Here is a 14,261-nt window from a genome sequence, read left to right as displayed (position 1 = left end):
CATTGCCCTGACAGATCAAAACTACAAAAGTTATATCACTGAATAAATGTAATTACTAGTGATGATATAAATTTCTAAAATCGATGAAATTCCTCTATTTTACAAGCAAAATGTAATAAAAGTAGATAATTTATTTTGTTAGCCTGAATTCTTTGATAGTAATCAAGGCAAGTCAAAAATGTATCTGTCTGGCCACACAAGGGCTGTCAACTTGTATCGGGGACCTAGTACATCTAATACATTGCCAAGATACAATCTACAGCTTGAGCTTATTGACACGTCTGTAATAGTTTTTGCAGATGCTGTACCAACAAAAGGTTGAATGGTCAAGTGAAAATAAGTGGCATCTCAAGAACAACATCCTTCTCAAGTTACAAACACTTTAGACAAAGTTGAATAAATTCTACAACATTTCCAAAATTGTAATAGCCACCAGGATTTGACACAAATTCTATAATCTCTTTTGCAGTTCAATCACAGCCAGTACAACAACTTCTATTTGAAACACTCAGAACCGAACTACCAAGAACTGAAAAAAATTAACACTCTTCATCACAAAAAACATTTTCAGGATAATAATTGTTCTATATAAACGTTAAAGAAAAGCAATCCCTAAATGATTTTGTCATTTTACTTACTTCAAAAGCAGCCTTAAAACTATATGAATCATGAAGAAAATGTTATACAAAATACATGAAACATTTTTCTAAAAGGGACACAGAACCTTTATACATATGCTTTATGTAACAAAATAGAGAACAGATTACCTTTACTACTTAATATGTACTATAAGCTTATTACAATATTGCAGCAAGATTTATGAATAATGCTGAAATTACAGAATCTCCACTATAAAAGGGAGGCTTTATAATCATTTCAACTAAAAAAAAAAAACAATTTTGTCTTTGTTTTTTTTTTTTAATTTTCTTTCTGGAATCCAACATCACATAATATCTTATTTCAAGCTTGTTAACACAAAAATCATTAACTAATATATAACCTTGAATTGACCTTGAAAGTGTGTCCAAATTCCTTTATGATTAAGCATCCCTTTGGACATCCTAGAATGGTCATAATTTGTAGTCATGGTGACAATAAACAAGCTTGACCAGTGACCTCATTACACCCACCCTGGTCATCCTTAAGGGTAGAGCACTGTATCTGTAGGGACATCTGTGAGGACATTTGTCTACTAAATGAGGACATTGTCTTGGTTTCCGTTAAACTTGTAATCATTGAAAGTCTTGTATCATGTGTGAATGATTTGAATGGGCCTAATGCAGTCCTGAAGTACCTGTGATGAACCTTTATACAGCTACATTAGACATCAGTATGATTCTACCTGTACAACAATGATTAATTATAGACCACCCAAAATAATAGTCAGTGATATGAAACCATTAATTCTAAAGTGCAGGATTTTCCTCGTCTACGCAATATCAATAAAACATTGTCATGCAAGTATTTACAATAAAGCAGAAACAAAAAGAAGCAACTTTCAATTGTTTATTGATTTCAAGAGAGTTCTATTAATGATCCTTAAAAGGTTGGCCCCTTCTGAAACCTTAATTTACTAAACCATACTCATGTGCTAATTGGACATTGATACAAAGATTTTTTACACTGATTTTATGTCATTACAATGCTGATCTTACACTTCCAACAAAGATTTATTCTCAAGTCATTCTTTCATGTCAATTGCTGATATGTGACCTTGATCTTCACAAAGTCCTTTGTTTTTTAATCATTTAATTGTGAGTATATTCATGCTGTATCATATTACAAAATTACCTGTACATCAACTGACTGGTCTGTTGGACCTGGGGCACTGATACACTGGCCTGGACAACCTCGACTTTGATAGGCACTGTAGGTAAAGGTTGTACCTGAGCTCCTGTATTCACCTGGAGTACTGAGTCGCATGCCTCCGTTTATGATGTTTCTTCCATTGGTTTCTTTCAGAGCTAAAGACGAAAAAAAATTTTAAAAATATTATTAATCTACATCATCACAATAATATTCTTTGATGGTGTGAATTAAATTGCATACAAAAGAGTTCAGACACTAAAAGTTGTCATGATGATGATAATAACAGGTAAATATTCATATGATTATAATATCTATTTTACGCTTTCTCTGACCTCTTTATGAAAGGAGAATTATAATCATGCTGCCTACTGCACCATCAGAAATATTTATAGGAAATGTAATATGCTTACAAACGCATGTTTAAGTTGAAATAGTGATGTAATTTTGTTTTCTTCAACCAAGAACTGAAACTATTCAGGTTTTTTTATATGCAGATGATGATGTATATAAATTTCACATGCTGGTGAAATCAGTGTAAGCATCTCACTAACTGGTCACCAAGGATTTTTGCTAGTTCATGCCTGCATGTCAAAATATCCATTTTCAGAACTGTTAGATTCCAATTCATATAGACTTATCTTACATACCTAACCAATCCCTTGCAATGGCTAGTGTTTCATGAAATAACTGATGAAAATGAAAATCACCATTTTACAAGGCAACTCCACCATCAACCCAGTAAATTCTTTACTTGACATTCATTTCAGACACATTTAGGAGAAGTTATCATGGCACTAGGACTTTCACTTCTTTAGAAGAAGTTGTTTCAACATCAAACATCTCCACATGAGTAGGTCTAAAGTACTAACACATATAAATCACTTGTGACTGATGAAAATTTACTCAATGGGGATCGTATTACCTTAAGCTGTCAATTTATAAAATTGTCATGTAGCATATAGCAATTTTTTACAGTCTCTGCACCTTGTGCATTTACATGGCTCAATTAATGTTCATGACCTGTTTCAACACTCCATAAATATTCATTCAACAAAATTCAACAGCCTTGTACTATAGAGCATCATGGTAGTGACAAGTGCATTCACATACAAGTGGAAAAAAATAACCTGGCAGTTGTCAATATCACATAATCAAAACTACTTGATAAAAATCTCTACAAATCACAGATCTGATTCTACATTACAGTATATGCAAGTCAGCTAAATCACAATCAAATGTCTGTTTACAAAAGCCATCCAAGAATCACAAAACATCACAGATTCTACACACCAGTACACTTATATATTCAGTGTCTTCTACATCACAGATAACTCAATAAGGCAAAGCTAATCTATGAGATGATATTAATGTTTATAACAAGCTGATCCTTCAGGAAAGCCAGGAGTGCTGTGGTATTAACACTAAGCTGTAGGTTAGTCAGTAAGGCTGTCAGAAAAGCTGTTTAACAGTGCACAGAAACACTAGTAATAAGCTATACCACTTCTCATACAAGTGCCTACTTTCTATAACTCCTACAATTAATTCAATTACCTAGCCACAGGAAATTGATGCATACCTATCCTACAGCTGTACATTATAGTACGTCACAACCAAACAGCACCTATTTATAATATAATCCATTATCTCAGTTGTTCAATTTTATGTTAAATATCCATATCAGGCATATCAGAAACAAGATTACTCATTAACATCATTCACAGGTTGTTAATATGATACTGGCTTTGATATTACGATCTTAGCCCTAAGTACTGATATCACGTGTCCACTTTATGTGACTTGATGTAATCAAAGTGTTTTAACTTTTATACAGCTTCATACAGATTAGTATAATGACTTATACAAAAGCTAGATGCTAATATATATGTTGAATATTTTTGTCAAAAGATAGCATTGCTGTGAAATCAAATTTTCATAGTTTATCAAAAAATCACTATTTTGTTAAGATTTTATTTCCTCGGTAAATATAGTCCAAATAGTTCTTGCAATTATGAAAACAGTCTGCAGACACCCCCTATGGACATACACGTATAATGCACATATCTTTTTTTTTTGAGGGAATCAATTTTTAAAAGTGTGAACAGTACACACATGAACAAGTCATTTCTTTTAAGTTCATGCTCAGTCTTCCCATACTGAACAAAATTTGTGTACGATGCCATCAGAGAGACATAAAATACAAAGAATTAATGGGCCTATATCTTTCCAAATTTCATCTGCTTGAGTTTCATCTCAAGTCCAGGGAAATTAAAGGAAGCAAGCACCAGGGGTTATTCTGACTTGTACACGGCCATGATTTTCCAATGATAACCAAAGAGTCTTTCATCATCTGCTCCGACAGCCATAACAGAATGCAGTCAAGGTATGAAAAGTTAATAAGTACCTATCTTGTAATAATTTTTTTCTGATCACGTATTGTAAAAACAACATCACTTGACAACTGCCAATTGTTTAGGTGGCAAAATATTCACATTTTTAAAAAAAATTTTCCCCCCAGAGTCTACCTGCATATTATACACAAGTGCTTACAGCTATGAAGTTATGGATTATAAATATCCTCCAATCACCAAAAATAAATCCTCCAGGAAAATGAATAATCTCTTCATGATTTCTCTGTGATCCTTTAACAGGAACATAAACGTGAAAGAAACTATTGCAGCAAATATAAAAGAAAGTGATATACATGCTTTCTGACTGATTTCAGGTAAAATATTCCATTTCCAAAACTTCAGTATGTTTTTATTTACACAGATTTAATACAATGTAACATCAACTCGAATCAAATTTGAGAAATAAATACCTCTGTGAGGAATTGTTGGACTTAGTCATATATAAAAGGGAGTGGCTATCAGTACAAATGTTGTGACAGGTTCTAGATCTCTGAACCCTATCTCAAAGTAGGCGTTTCTATACTGTATTGTAACACTCCTAACCTATGTAAACCTATAGCACTATATCAACTTTCTCAACTGGTGCTAAAGCGAAAATAAATCTGATTAGTCGAATATTTATCAGAGTTGTTTGATAAGTGCATTAGGCCGTGCTAACTTATCACCATTCAGAATCTACTCCTTGTCATTTACTCTCAATTTATCTACCAACTTCAATATTCTATGGTGGTAAGTATTTTTGAGGAAAATATTTTGCTCATAGAGTAATTCACATTCTGTTCTTTGATAGAATTTTGAGTCTGTTTTCAACATCCATATGAATAAGAAGATTAACATGAAAATCAGAAATCAGATACATTGCTTGGTTTGAATTTACAATAAAAATTAAAATCTAATGTAATAAAGCACACACCACTTTTTAATATACACGTTACTTGATTCTGACATGTTTATTACTCCATAAAGAAAGTTCCCAGCATGCCTTTATTAATTTGATTGTTGACTGGACAGACAATATTTAATGTTGGAAATTTTGGTAATTGATGTGTCAAGGTTTTGGACTGTTATACAATGGCCGCATCAAATTCTCCCACATCCAACCAAACAAAAACAGGACAAGAGATCTCAGAGGTAAAGGATCTTGGTTGGCCCCTACCATTGTTTGTTCTTTAAAAGTTTGATATTTTTTCCTTCTCTTCTTTCCTCTGTTTTTGCTCTTATATCAAATTTGCAAACTCCCCTACAGAAATAGCAATAATAATATTTGTCAAAACCAAGATGGCCAATTTATCTCCTATTTTCACCTTTCTCATCAGTCCCAAAATCCAAGGAGTACAACTGAGGAATAAAGGTATTACCAGCTGTACATTAAATTTTAGAAATAACAATAAAATATTTTCCCAGAAATAGGGATAAACTTCAATTGTAAAAATCCACAGCAGTCGCCTGTAGCAAAAACAATAATTGTTTAAAGGATTGATGACCAATGAATGGAAGCACTGATGGACCAACGATGGAAAACAAATGCAGGGCAACTTGAACAATGAACAATCAACCTTCTGATGAGCTTCTAGTGGGTTAATATTTAAGGAAAATTAGAGGGAAAATGATTCACCTGTAAAATTGAGATATCTAAACATGTAAAAACATCCAAGTCCAATCTCGGATCTTGCTGTGGTCATGTGGTCAGTGATTCAGATATGGCACGCCTAACATTTAACACCCTGACGAGATCAAACACCAAAAATCACAAAAATTATTCCAATATCACCTATGATTCACTTCTTTGACCTTTTTGTGTTTCATAATCAATGTGGAAACTCCTTCATATTAGCTTGCTGTTTTCATAGGCCATGCAAACTGGCCTAATTTTACAGGCAAGAGAAATGGCCTTTTAATGATAGTACGTAGGTAGGTCCTTCAAATCCAATCATAGACACCAAAAGTTATCACACACATGATCCTACTTACTGTGAATTTAACTGGGATTTGCATGTGGGTGATTTCAATTAATGTGGGTCATATTTTCTCAGGTTGATGAAAAAATGCCCATACAACTCCTGTCAATTTCAAGAATGTTTTAGGTAGCTGGGAATTTTTTTTTTGATATGTATATATCTACGTAAATTACCACACAAGCAGAAAACTACTTCGGTTATATATGGATATGTACTATACAAAAAAATAAATCTTGGTTTCATCCAATTCTTAGCAACTTCTGGTTCTAACTGTTTATTGCAACTGGTTCAGTAAAGGAATTTTTAGCAACATTTGTTCATGCTCAACCTCAGACTGAGCTTACAGCTGAAGATGTTATCAGACAGAAATACTATTAGTATTGTTTTGCTGACAAAACATTTCAGAACAGCAAGACGATTTCATATGTTTGTTATAGTATTGGGAGTTTTCTGCAATGATATTTACAGGCAGTGCTATCGCAGTCTTATTGAGACATTTCTGATAGTCTGCAGGAAGCCAAAAGGTCTATCTAAACATGAAATTTTCTACAATAGTTTTCATTTATTTGTCTTTTTTTTACATGGGATGTATATAATCAGATTCAGAGTATTTGGCAAATAAATTCAATATTTTCAAACAACATTTTCAAATCTTTCTGTAGGAATTTTTTAAGAAATGTAAAAAAAAAAGCATAAGATATCCAGAGAGTCTGCTGTCTGAGTGAGTGTTGATCTTCAAGCAAGACATTCTAAAACAATGGCGTAGATCCTTTTGACAGGATATTTACAGAGAGTGTTGCTGAACAAACCCTTTAACTGATGACAAGATTTTCATTCTATCTATCATTTTTGACAAATCTGATAAGACATGAGTGTTGTTGAGTTCCGACATCCAACATTTTTCGATCAACCTGTATACTAAGATGTATGTGTCTGTTTCCAGACAGTGTTGTTATAAACTTGGACAATAGATAAATAGATCTCTACCTCATACCTGTTGCATCATATTTAATGCCTGCCAAGTTCTTAACTCAAATAAACCAGAATACCACACTAACCTACTCCACTTGTGTTTCCAACCTAATAGGATAACAATGATGTGTGCCCCTCCCACTTCTACAGGTGCATACAGCCTCTCTTATCAACAAGTGATCTAAAAGCACAGGTAATACAATCAAATTACCCCCATCCCTGAACAATCAACCATGCTGCATGCTAATTAGATGTTTATATGTACATAAACAGTGTCTACCTGTACTTTCCTATACAAATGTACATTCACAGTCGAACAAAAATTAGCTCATACATTCAACTTTGATCTGATCTAGGATTGTTGACACTGGATAAAACAATCTGGTCAATTCCAGTACACATACATATATCAAATCATAACGATCTAAGAGAGATCTTCAATAAAGTGTCATTCTAAAACATATTCACCCACCTGTCTGTTTTAAAACCTGTTCAAAAACACACATTAAGTGACCTAGCTGTCCATTCTAAAACACATATTTAATGACTTGCCTGTTTTAAAACCTGTTCAAAAACACACATTCAATGATCTGTCCATTCTTAAACACACATTCAATGATCTGTCCATTCTTAAACACACATTCAATGATCTGTCCATTCTTAAACACATTCAATGATCTGTCCATTCTTAAACACATTCAATAACCTGGCAATTCTAAGACACATATTCAAGGACCCATCAATTCCAAGACACAAATTTATTGACCCTATGTTCTAAGACACATATTCAACTACTTGTATGTTCTATTATACACATTCAAACACCTGTCAATTCTAAGACACACATTCAAACACCTGTCAATTCTAAGACAAATATTCAATGACCTGTCAATTCTTAGACAAGTTCTTATCCATTAAAATATTACTTTTAAGACAATATTCAACAACCTGTTAACTCTCAGACACAATTCAATGACCTGCCAATTCTCAGATACATAATCAATGACCTGTCAATTCTCACACATAATCAACGAACTATCAATATTAAGACACATTCATTGACCTGTCAATTGTAAGACTCATGTCCATTAAAATGTCCATTTTCAGACACATATCTAATGACACGTCAATTCTCAGACCTGTCCATTCTAAGGTACCATTTCAAGGACTCTGTTCTAATACACAAAAATCAACGACCTGTCTATCAGAAGATGTATATTCAGGTATGTAATATGCAGAGAAATATTAAACATGCGGTGTAGAGAAATGTGTAGGAGTATATATATTTCATCATCCTTATTGAATAATCCAATCTTACACTACGTAAGAACACCTACAACTTACAAAAGAGCTTTGGTGACCTAATTACATATACTTAATTTTTTTTCTCAATGCATAATTATGACAGATTAATTTTTTCAGACTTGATATGTTACAAGATAGGTGAGATGGAGTTTTGTAGAATTGCTTACAATTATGAAACCTAATATGCTCATTATGAAAGTGTCTACATGAAGTATAACATAGAACAGGACAATTTAAAGATTGTCGCTATATTACAAAGAGTTCATACCGTCTGGTAGGTGTTGAGTACTGATGTCTGGAGATACACATCTATCATCTAGATCACTAAAAATTACCATATCTGTCTTCATTGATTTGCCTGTACATTGTTGTCTAGTCTTATTTGCTGATATTATTCATTACAACAATATCTTATATACATTTTTCAAAACCTACTTTTGCCAAAAAAACAAAACAGAAATAACATAATATGTACTGGAAATATGTACAAACAGGTTTTCAATCAGTCGTTGATAGTGTTTTCACCATAAGAAGCAAACTAGTAATATAATTGGACTTCAATTAATTATTACAAAGCTCAACCAATTGGTTAAATATGACTTATGTACATAGTGGTACCACAACGATAAATGAAAGATGGCAAATAAAAGGTAGGGCCTAAGAAATCAAGATGGTGGGTCTATCAACTGTGTAGCTATAGACATTATCAAATCTACTCATCTCTTTGGATAGTTCATGTCATATGGTCACTGTCTACATTTCTATAGTTGGCAGTGTGACATTACATTCTGCAATGTCTCCAACCCCTTGTCAAATAATATTGGGTCATGGCCTTCCAATTCAGGGTGACAGGTTGGGTGTTTCATACGGGCACCTGGTAAAGCAACTTAAAGTAAATCCTATTGTATATATTCATTGCATTAGGAGATATTTCATGTTATGTTTGAACATTATTTTGACTATGTTAAATCCAAAGTTTGAATTTGAAACTTTTAAATTTGAGACTTTTAAACACTGATCAAAAATAGTATCAGGTGATGCCAGAATTTTTCATGATTTAAACAGTCATGATATGATCATTGTCGGGTTGACCTGACGAAACCAAGTGAGTTGGCAGCTCTGATCATGGTGTGTGGTGGTGATGAAGAAGACACTGTTAATTAGTTTCATATTTTAATTGTTATCTGTAATATTTTCTGGGTTTCATTGCACTTCAATTTTTTTTTTCAACAATAAAGTGAAATTAGGAGTATTTTGAGTTGAAAAACAAGTTATTTGTGTAGTGGTCTTCCAGGTGATTCCTTCAATTTGGTTGAGCCTTTATATTTGTAAATACTGGGACTTAATATCAGGTAGCTAATTGTGATGAATTAAGTCATTATCAGGTACAAAAATTATAGAAATACCAGCAAGTCCAAAAACATGTCAGAAGGGTGGGATTACCGAAGACTTGAACAAGATAAAGATGACTACCTTTAGAGAATTAACATCCCATTGGAGATATCATTGCTCCATAGTTACAACACTACAGTCTGGAAGCCTTGGATTCCTGATTCAGTATCCTTGTATCAAAGTAAACCTACTCAATTTTACTCTCATTACAGTATGACATGCTTAACAACCAATACATGATGCTAACTACCCTGTTATCACTTCTAAGGTACAGGCAAGTGGAAAATAAACTTTGGGTGAGAGTTTTATCACCTTCAAAATAGAGCATATCATGGTAGCTGGGTACAAGGTATAGGGAGGAAGGATGTGGTCAAAGGACGGTTGTTACAACAAAATATTGGTTGTCTTTAATAGTTCTATATCAACTGTTAAAAAATACCATCATTTCTTTAATACAATGCAAGCCAATTTCACAATATTAAGTAAGGTCAACTAATAAACAGTTACCTTGTAGGGCAATTTGTTAGTCAAGCTTACAACAATTTCATACATTTCTGATCCTTATAACCAGAAATGATCATAGATGATAGGACATGAAGACTGACTTGTTGCTTTATTTTCTAACATTGAGACCTCGGCTATTCACTTTTGACTAAACATTTCAGATGCTGCGATCAAGGCTATTGATCTCATTGTTTCTGACTCTAGGACCTGACTTTTGATCCCATTGTTCCCGACTCTGAGATCTTGACTTTTGATCCCATTGTTACTGACTCTGAGATCTTGACTTTTGATCCCATTGTTACTGACTCTGAGATCTTGACTTTTGATCCCATTGTTCCTGACTCTGAGATCTTGACTTTTGATCCCATTGTTCCTGACCCTGAGATCTTGACTTTTGATCCCATTGTTCCTGACTCTGAGATCTTGACTTTTGATCCCATTGTTCCTGACTCGGGGATCTTGACTTTTGATCCCATTGTTCCCGACTCTGAGATCCTGACTTGTGATCCCATTGTCTCTGACTCTGAGATCATGACTTGTGATCCCATTGTCTCTGACTCGGGGATCTTGACTTTTGATCCCATTGTCTCTGACTCTGAGATCATGACTTTTGATCCCATTGTTCCCGACTCTGAGATCCTGACTTGTGATCCCATTGTTACTGACTCTGAGATCTTGACTTTTGATCCCATTGTTCCTGACTCGGGGATCTTGACTTTTGATCTCATTGTTTTTGACTCTGAGATCTTGACTTTTGATCCCATTGTTCCTGACTCGGGGATCTTGACTTTTGATCCCATTGTTCCTGACTCGGGGATCTTGACTTTTGATCTCATTGTTTTTGACTCTGAGATCTTGACTTTTGATCCCATTGTTATTGACTCTGAGATCCTGACTTTTGATCCCATTGTTTCTGACTCTGAGATCTTGACTTTTGATCCCATTGTTTCTGACTCTGAGATCCTGACTTTTGATCCCATTGTTACTGACTCTGAGATCTTGACTTTTGATCCCATTGTTCCTGACTCGGGGATCTTGACTTTTGATCCCATTGTTCCTGACTGAGATCTTGACTTTTGATCCCATTGTTACTGACTCTGAGATCTTGACTTTTGATCCCATTGTTCCTGACTCTGAGATCTTGACTTTTGATCCCATTGTTACTGACTCTGAGATCTTGACTTTTGATCCCATTGTTCCTGACTCTGAGATCTTGACTTTTGATCCCATTGTTCCTGACTCTGAGATCTTGACTTTTGATCCCATTGTTCCTGACTCTGAGATCTTGACTTTTGATCCCATTGTTACTGACTCTGAGATCTTGACTTTTGATCCCATTGTTCCTGACTCTGAGATCTTGACTTTTGATCCCATTGTTCCCGAGTCTGAGATCCTGACTTGTGATCCCATTGTTCCTGACTCTGAGATCTTGACTTTTGATCCCATTGTTCCTGACTCTGAGATCTTGCCTTTTGATCCCATTGTTCCTGACTCGGGGATCTTGACTTTTGATCCCATTGTTATTGACTCTGAGATCTTGACTTTTGATCCCATTGTTCCTGACTCGGGGATCTTGACTTTTGATCCCATTGTTCCTGACTCTGAGATCTTGACTTTTGATCCCATTGTTCCTGACTCGGGGATCTTGACTTTTGATCCCATTGTTTCTGACTCTAGGACCTGACTTTTGATCCCATTGTTATTGACTCTGAGATCTTGACTTTTGATCCCATTGTTCCTGACTCGGGGATCTTGACTTTTGATCTCATTGTTTTTGACTCTGAGATCTTGACTTTTGATCCCATTGTTCCTGACTCAGGGATCTTGACTTTTGATCCCATTGTTACTGACTCTGAGATCTTGACTTTTGATCCCATTGTTCCTGACTCAGGGATCTTGACTTTTGATCCCATTGTTCCTGACTCTGAGATCTTGACTTTTGATCCCATTGTTACTGACTCTGAGATCTTGACTTTTGATCCCATTGTTCCTGACTCGGGGATCTTGACTTTTGATCCCATTGTTCCTGACTCGGGGATCTTGACTTTTGATCCCATTGTTACTGACTCTGAGATCTTGACTTTTGATCCCATTGTTACTGACTCTGAGATCTTGACTTTTGATCCCATTGTTCCTGACTCTGAGATCTTGACTTTTGATCCCATTGTTCCTGACTCGGGGATCTTGACTTTTGATCCCATTGTTTCTGACTCTGAGATCTTGACTTTTGATCCCATTGTTATTGACTCTGAGATCTTGACTATAATATAAATAAGTCATAAAGCAAAATGAAAACCCAGCAGGAACAGACATGCATGAGCATGAAATTGAAGAAAGCTTTGTAAAGCACTGTACAAGATGTTAGGATAAGAGTTTTTGAACCTGATATTCAAGATGAATACTCAGTATGGGTATGGTTTTCCTATACTTCTATACAAGCTGCATGTACAAAACTTGTTATAAATTTGTTTGATGTTCATTAAAACCATTCAATTGAACTGCCTGCTGGTCATTTTGTTCTTCACCTCCTCTTCTGTCCACAATAAAAGATGTCCCTTAACAAGGTTCTACAGATATTTGTGTAGAATGTTTAATATTCTGTGTGGTATATTCTGAGGAAATGCTACAATAACTTTAATCCTGAAATCCAAAATGGTACAGAAGTGATAGCCATATTGTCTGTACTAACAAGACCAATGTTACAGTATTAGAATTCAACAGAAATGGATGATGAAAATTAAAAAAACATACAAAACAAAAGATCAAATCTGTACGGGAAACAATGCATATTCGACACAAATCCATTCAGGATTTGTTATACAAAGCTGTCAAACACATGATGCCAGGCACTATATGGACATGATGATTTATAATTTATTTGTAATTGGCATGACATTTCTAAGTTCAAGTGATGGATTGTACCTAGTCTTTCTCAATATCATCACAGAAACAGGCCACTAACAACATCAAAGTCATCTGTAAAGTTCAGGGGATCTTAAAATAAGACTTAAAGTTTCGGAAGATGAGTCAAACTTCAGGCCGACCAGATGTCATTCTTGCCAATGTTGGGAAGGTTTGGCTTTAAACATACTCTAGTGCAATGCTATTTTAGTGACATACAGGAAATAACAAATGAAATCACTACTTAAAACACCAGAGAACCAACAATCTGCCTTACAGCTTAATAGTGTTAACGTCAGCAGACTCTGGGTATCAGATACAGCCAGTGCTTCATTACACTGCTATCGTATGCTGCAATCCATCTATAAAAAGGAAAGTAAAACTAATTTATCTTGTAATTATCTATTTGATATAAAACTGTCCTGGAGAGAAAAGGGATTCATTCATCATCCCCCACTTCCCCCTTAAGTCAGGCAAGGGACTTTTTACAGGACCAATATCACACGATTGGCATTGTAGGGGTTCAAGGGATCAGATATTGAGTTATCAAGGGACTTATATGAAAGCAACACCAGAACTGCAAAGGAAAGAGAAGTCAATGAGACAGTCAATGGGAGAGAAAAAGGGCTTTCGAAGGTACAGGAAAGGATTATCAATGGTACGGGAAAGAGTTTTCAATGGGAAAGAACTGTCAATGGGACAGAAAAGAGTTGTTAAAAGGAAAGGAAGGGACTATCAATGGGACATGAAATTGAAGTCAATGGGAAAGGATTGCCAATGGGAAAGGAAATGACTATCAATGGGACAGGAAAGGGTTTCAAAAAGGGTAGTAAAAGGTTATAAACAAGCCAGATAAAGACTGTCTATGGGACAAGAAAGGCATTTCAATGGGACAGGAAAGGAAGGTGGCAGCGACCTTGACCTTGGAGCCCGAAAACCCTTCCAAGGCATTCTCATTGTTAGCCATTGTATAAAGATTGATCAAAATCCCTCTGGAATTAAGGTGTTGGGT

General features: G+C 34.9%; 1 protein-coding gene across 1 annotated transcript in view; it reads right to left on the bottom strand.

Moving 5' to 3' along the window:
• The window catches only part of LOC132544506 (ADAMTS-like protein 4), a 148,874-nt gene that overhangs the window by 48,963 nt on the left and 85,650 nt on the right, over positions 1-14,261 (bottom strand). Inside the window, exon 8 of the mRNA XM_060208109.1 lies at positions 1,792-1,964. Within this exon, the coding sequence (XP_060064092.1) occupies positions 1,792-1,964 (173 nt within the window). The remainder of the gene's footprint in view (positions 1-1,791; positions 1,965-14,261) is intronic.

Source organism: Ylistrum balloti, unplaced genomic scaffold (genome assembly GCF_031769215.1).
Source record: "Ylistrum balloti isolate Yb309-2 unplaced genomic scaffold, AGI_CSIRO_Ybal_v1 Utg369800, whole genome shotgun sequence".
In the NCBI taxonomy this organism is placed as follows: Eukaryota; Metazoa; Mollusca; class Bivalvia; order Pectinida; family Pectinidae; genus Ylistrum; species Ylistrum balloti.
This window is presented reverse-complemented; position numbering and strand designations above follow the sequence as displayed.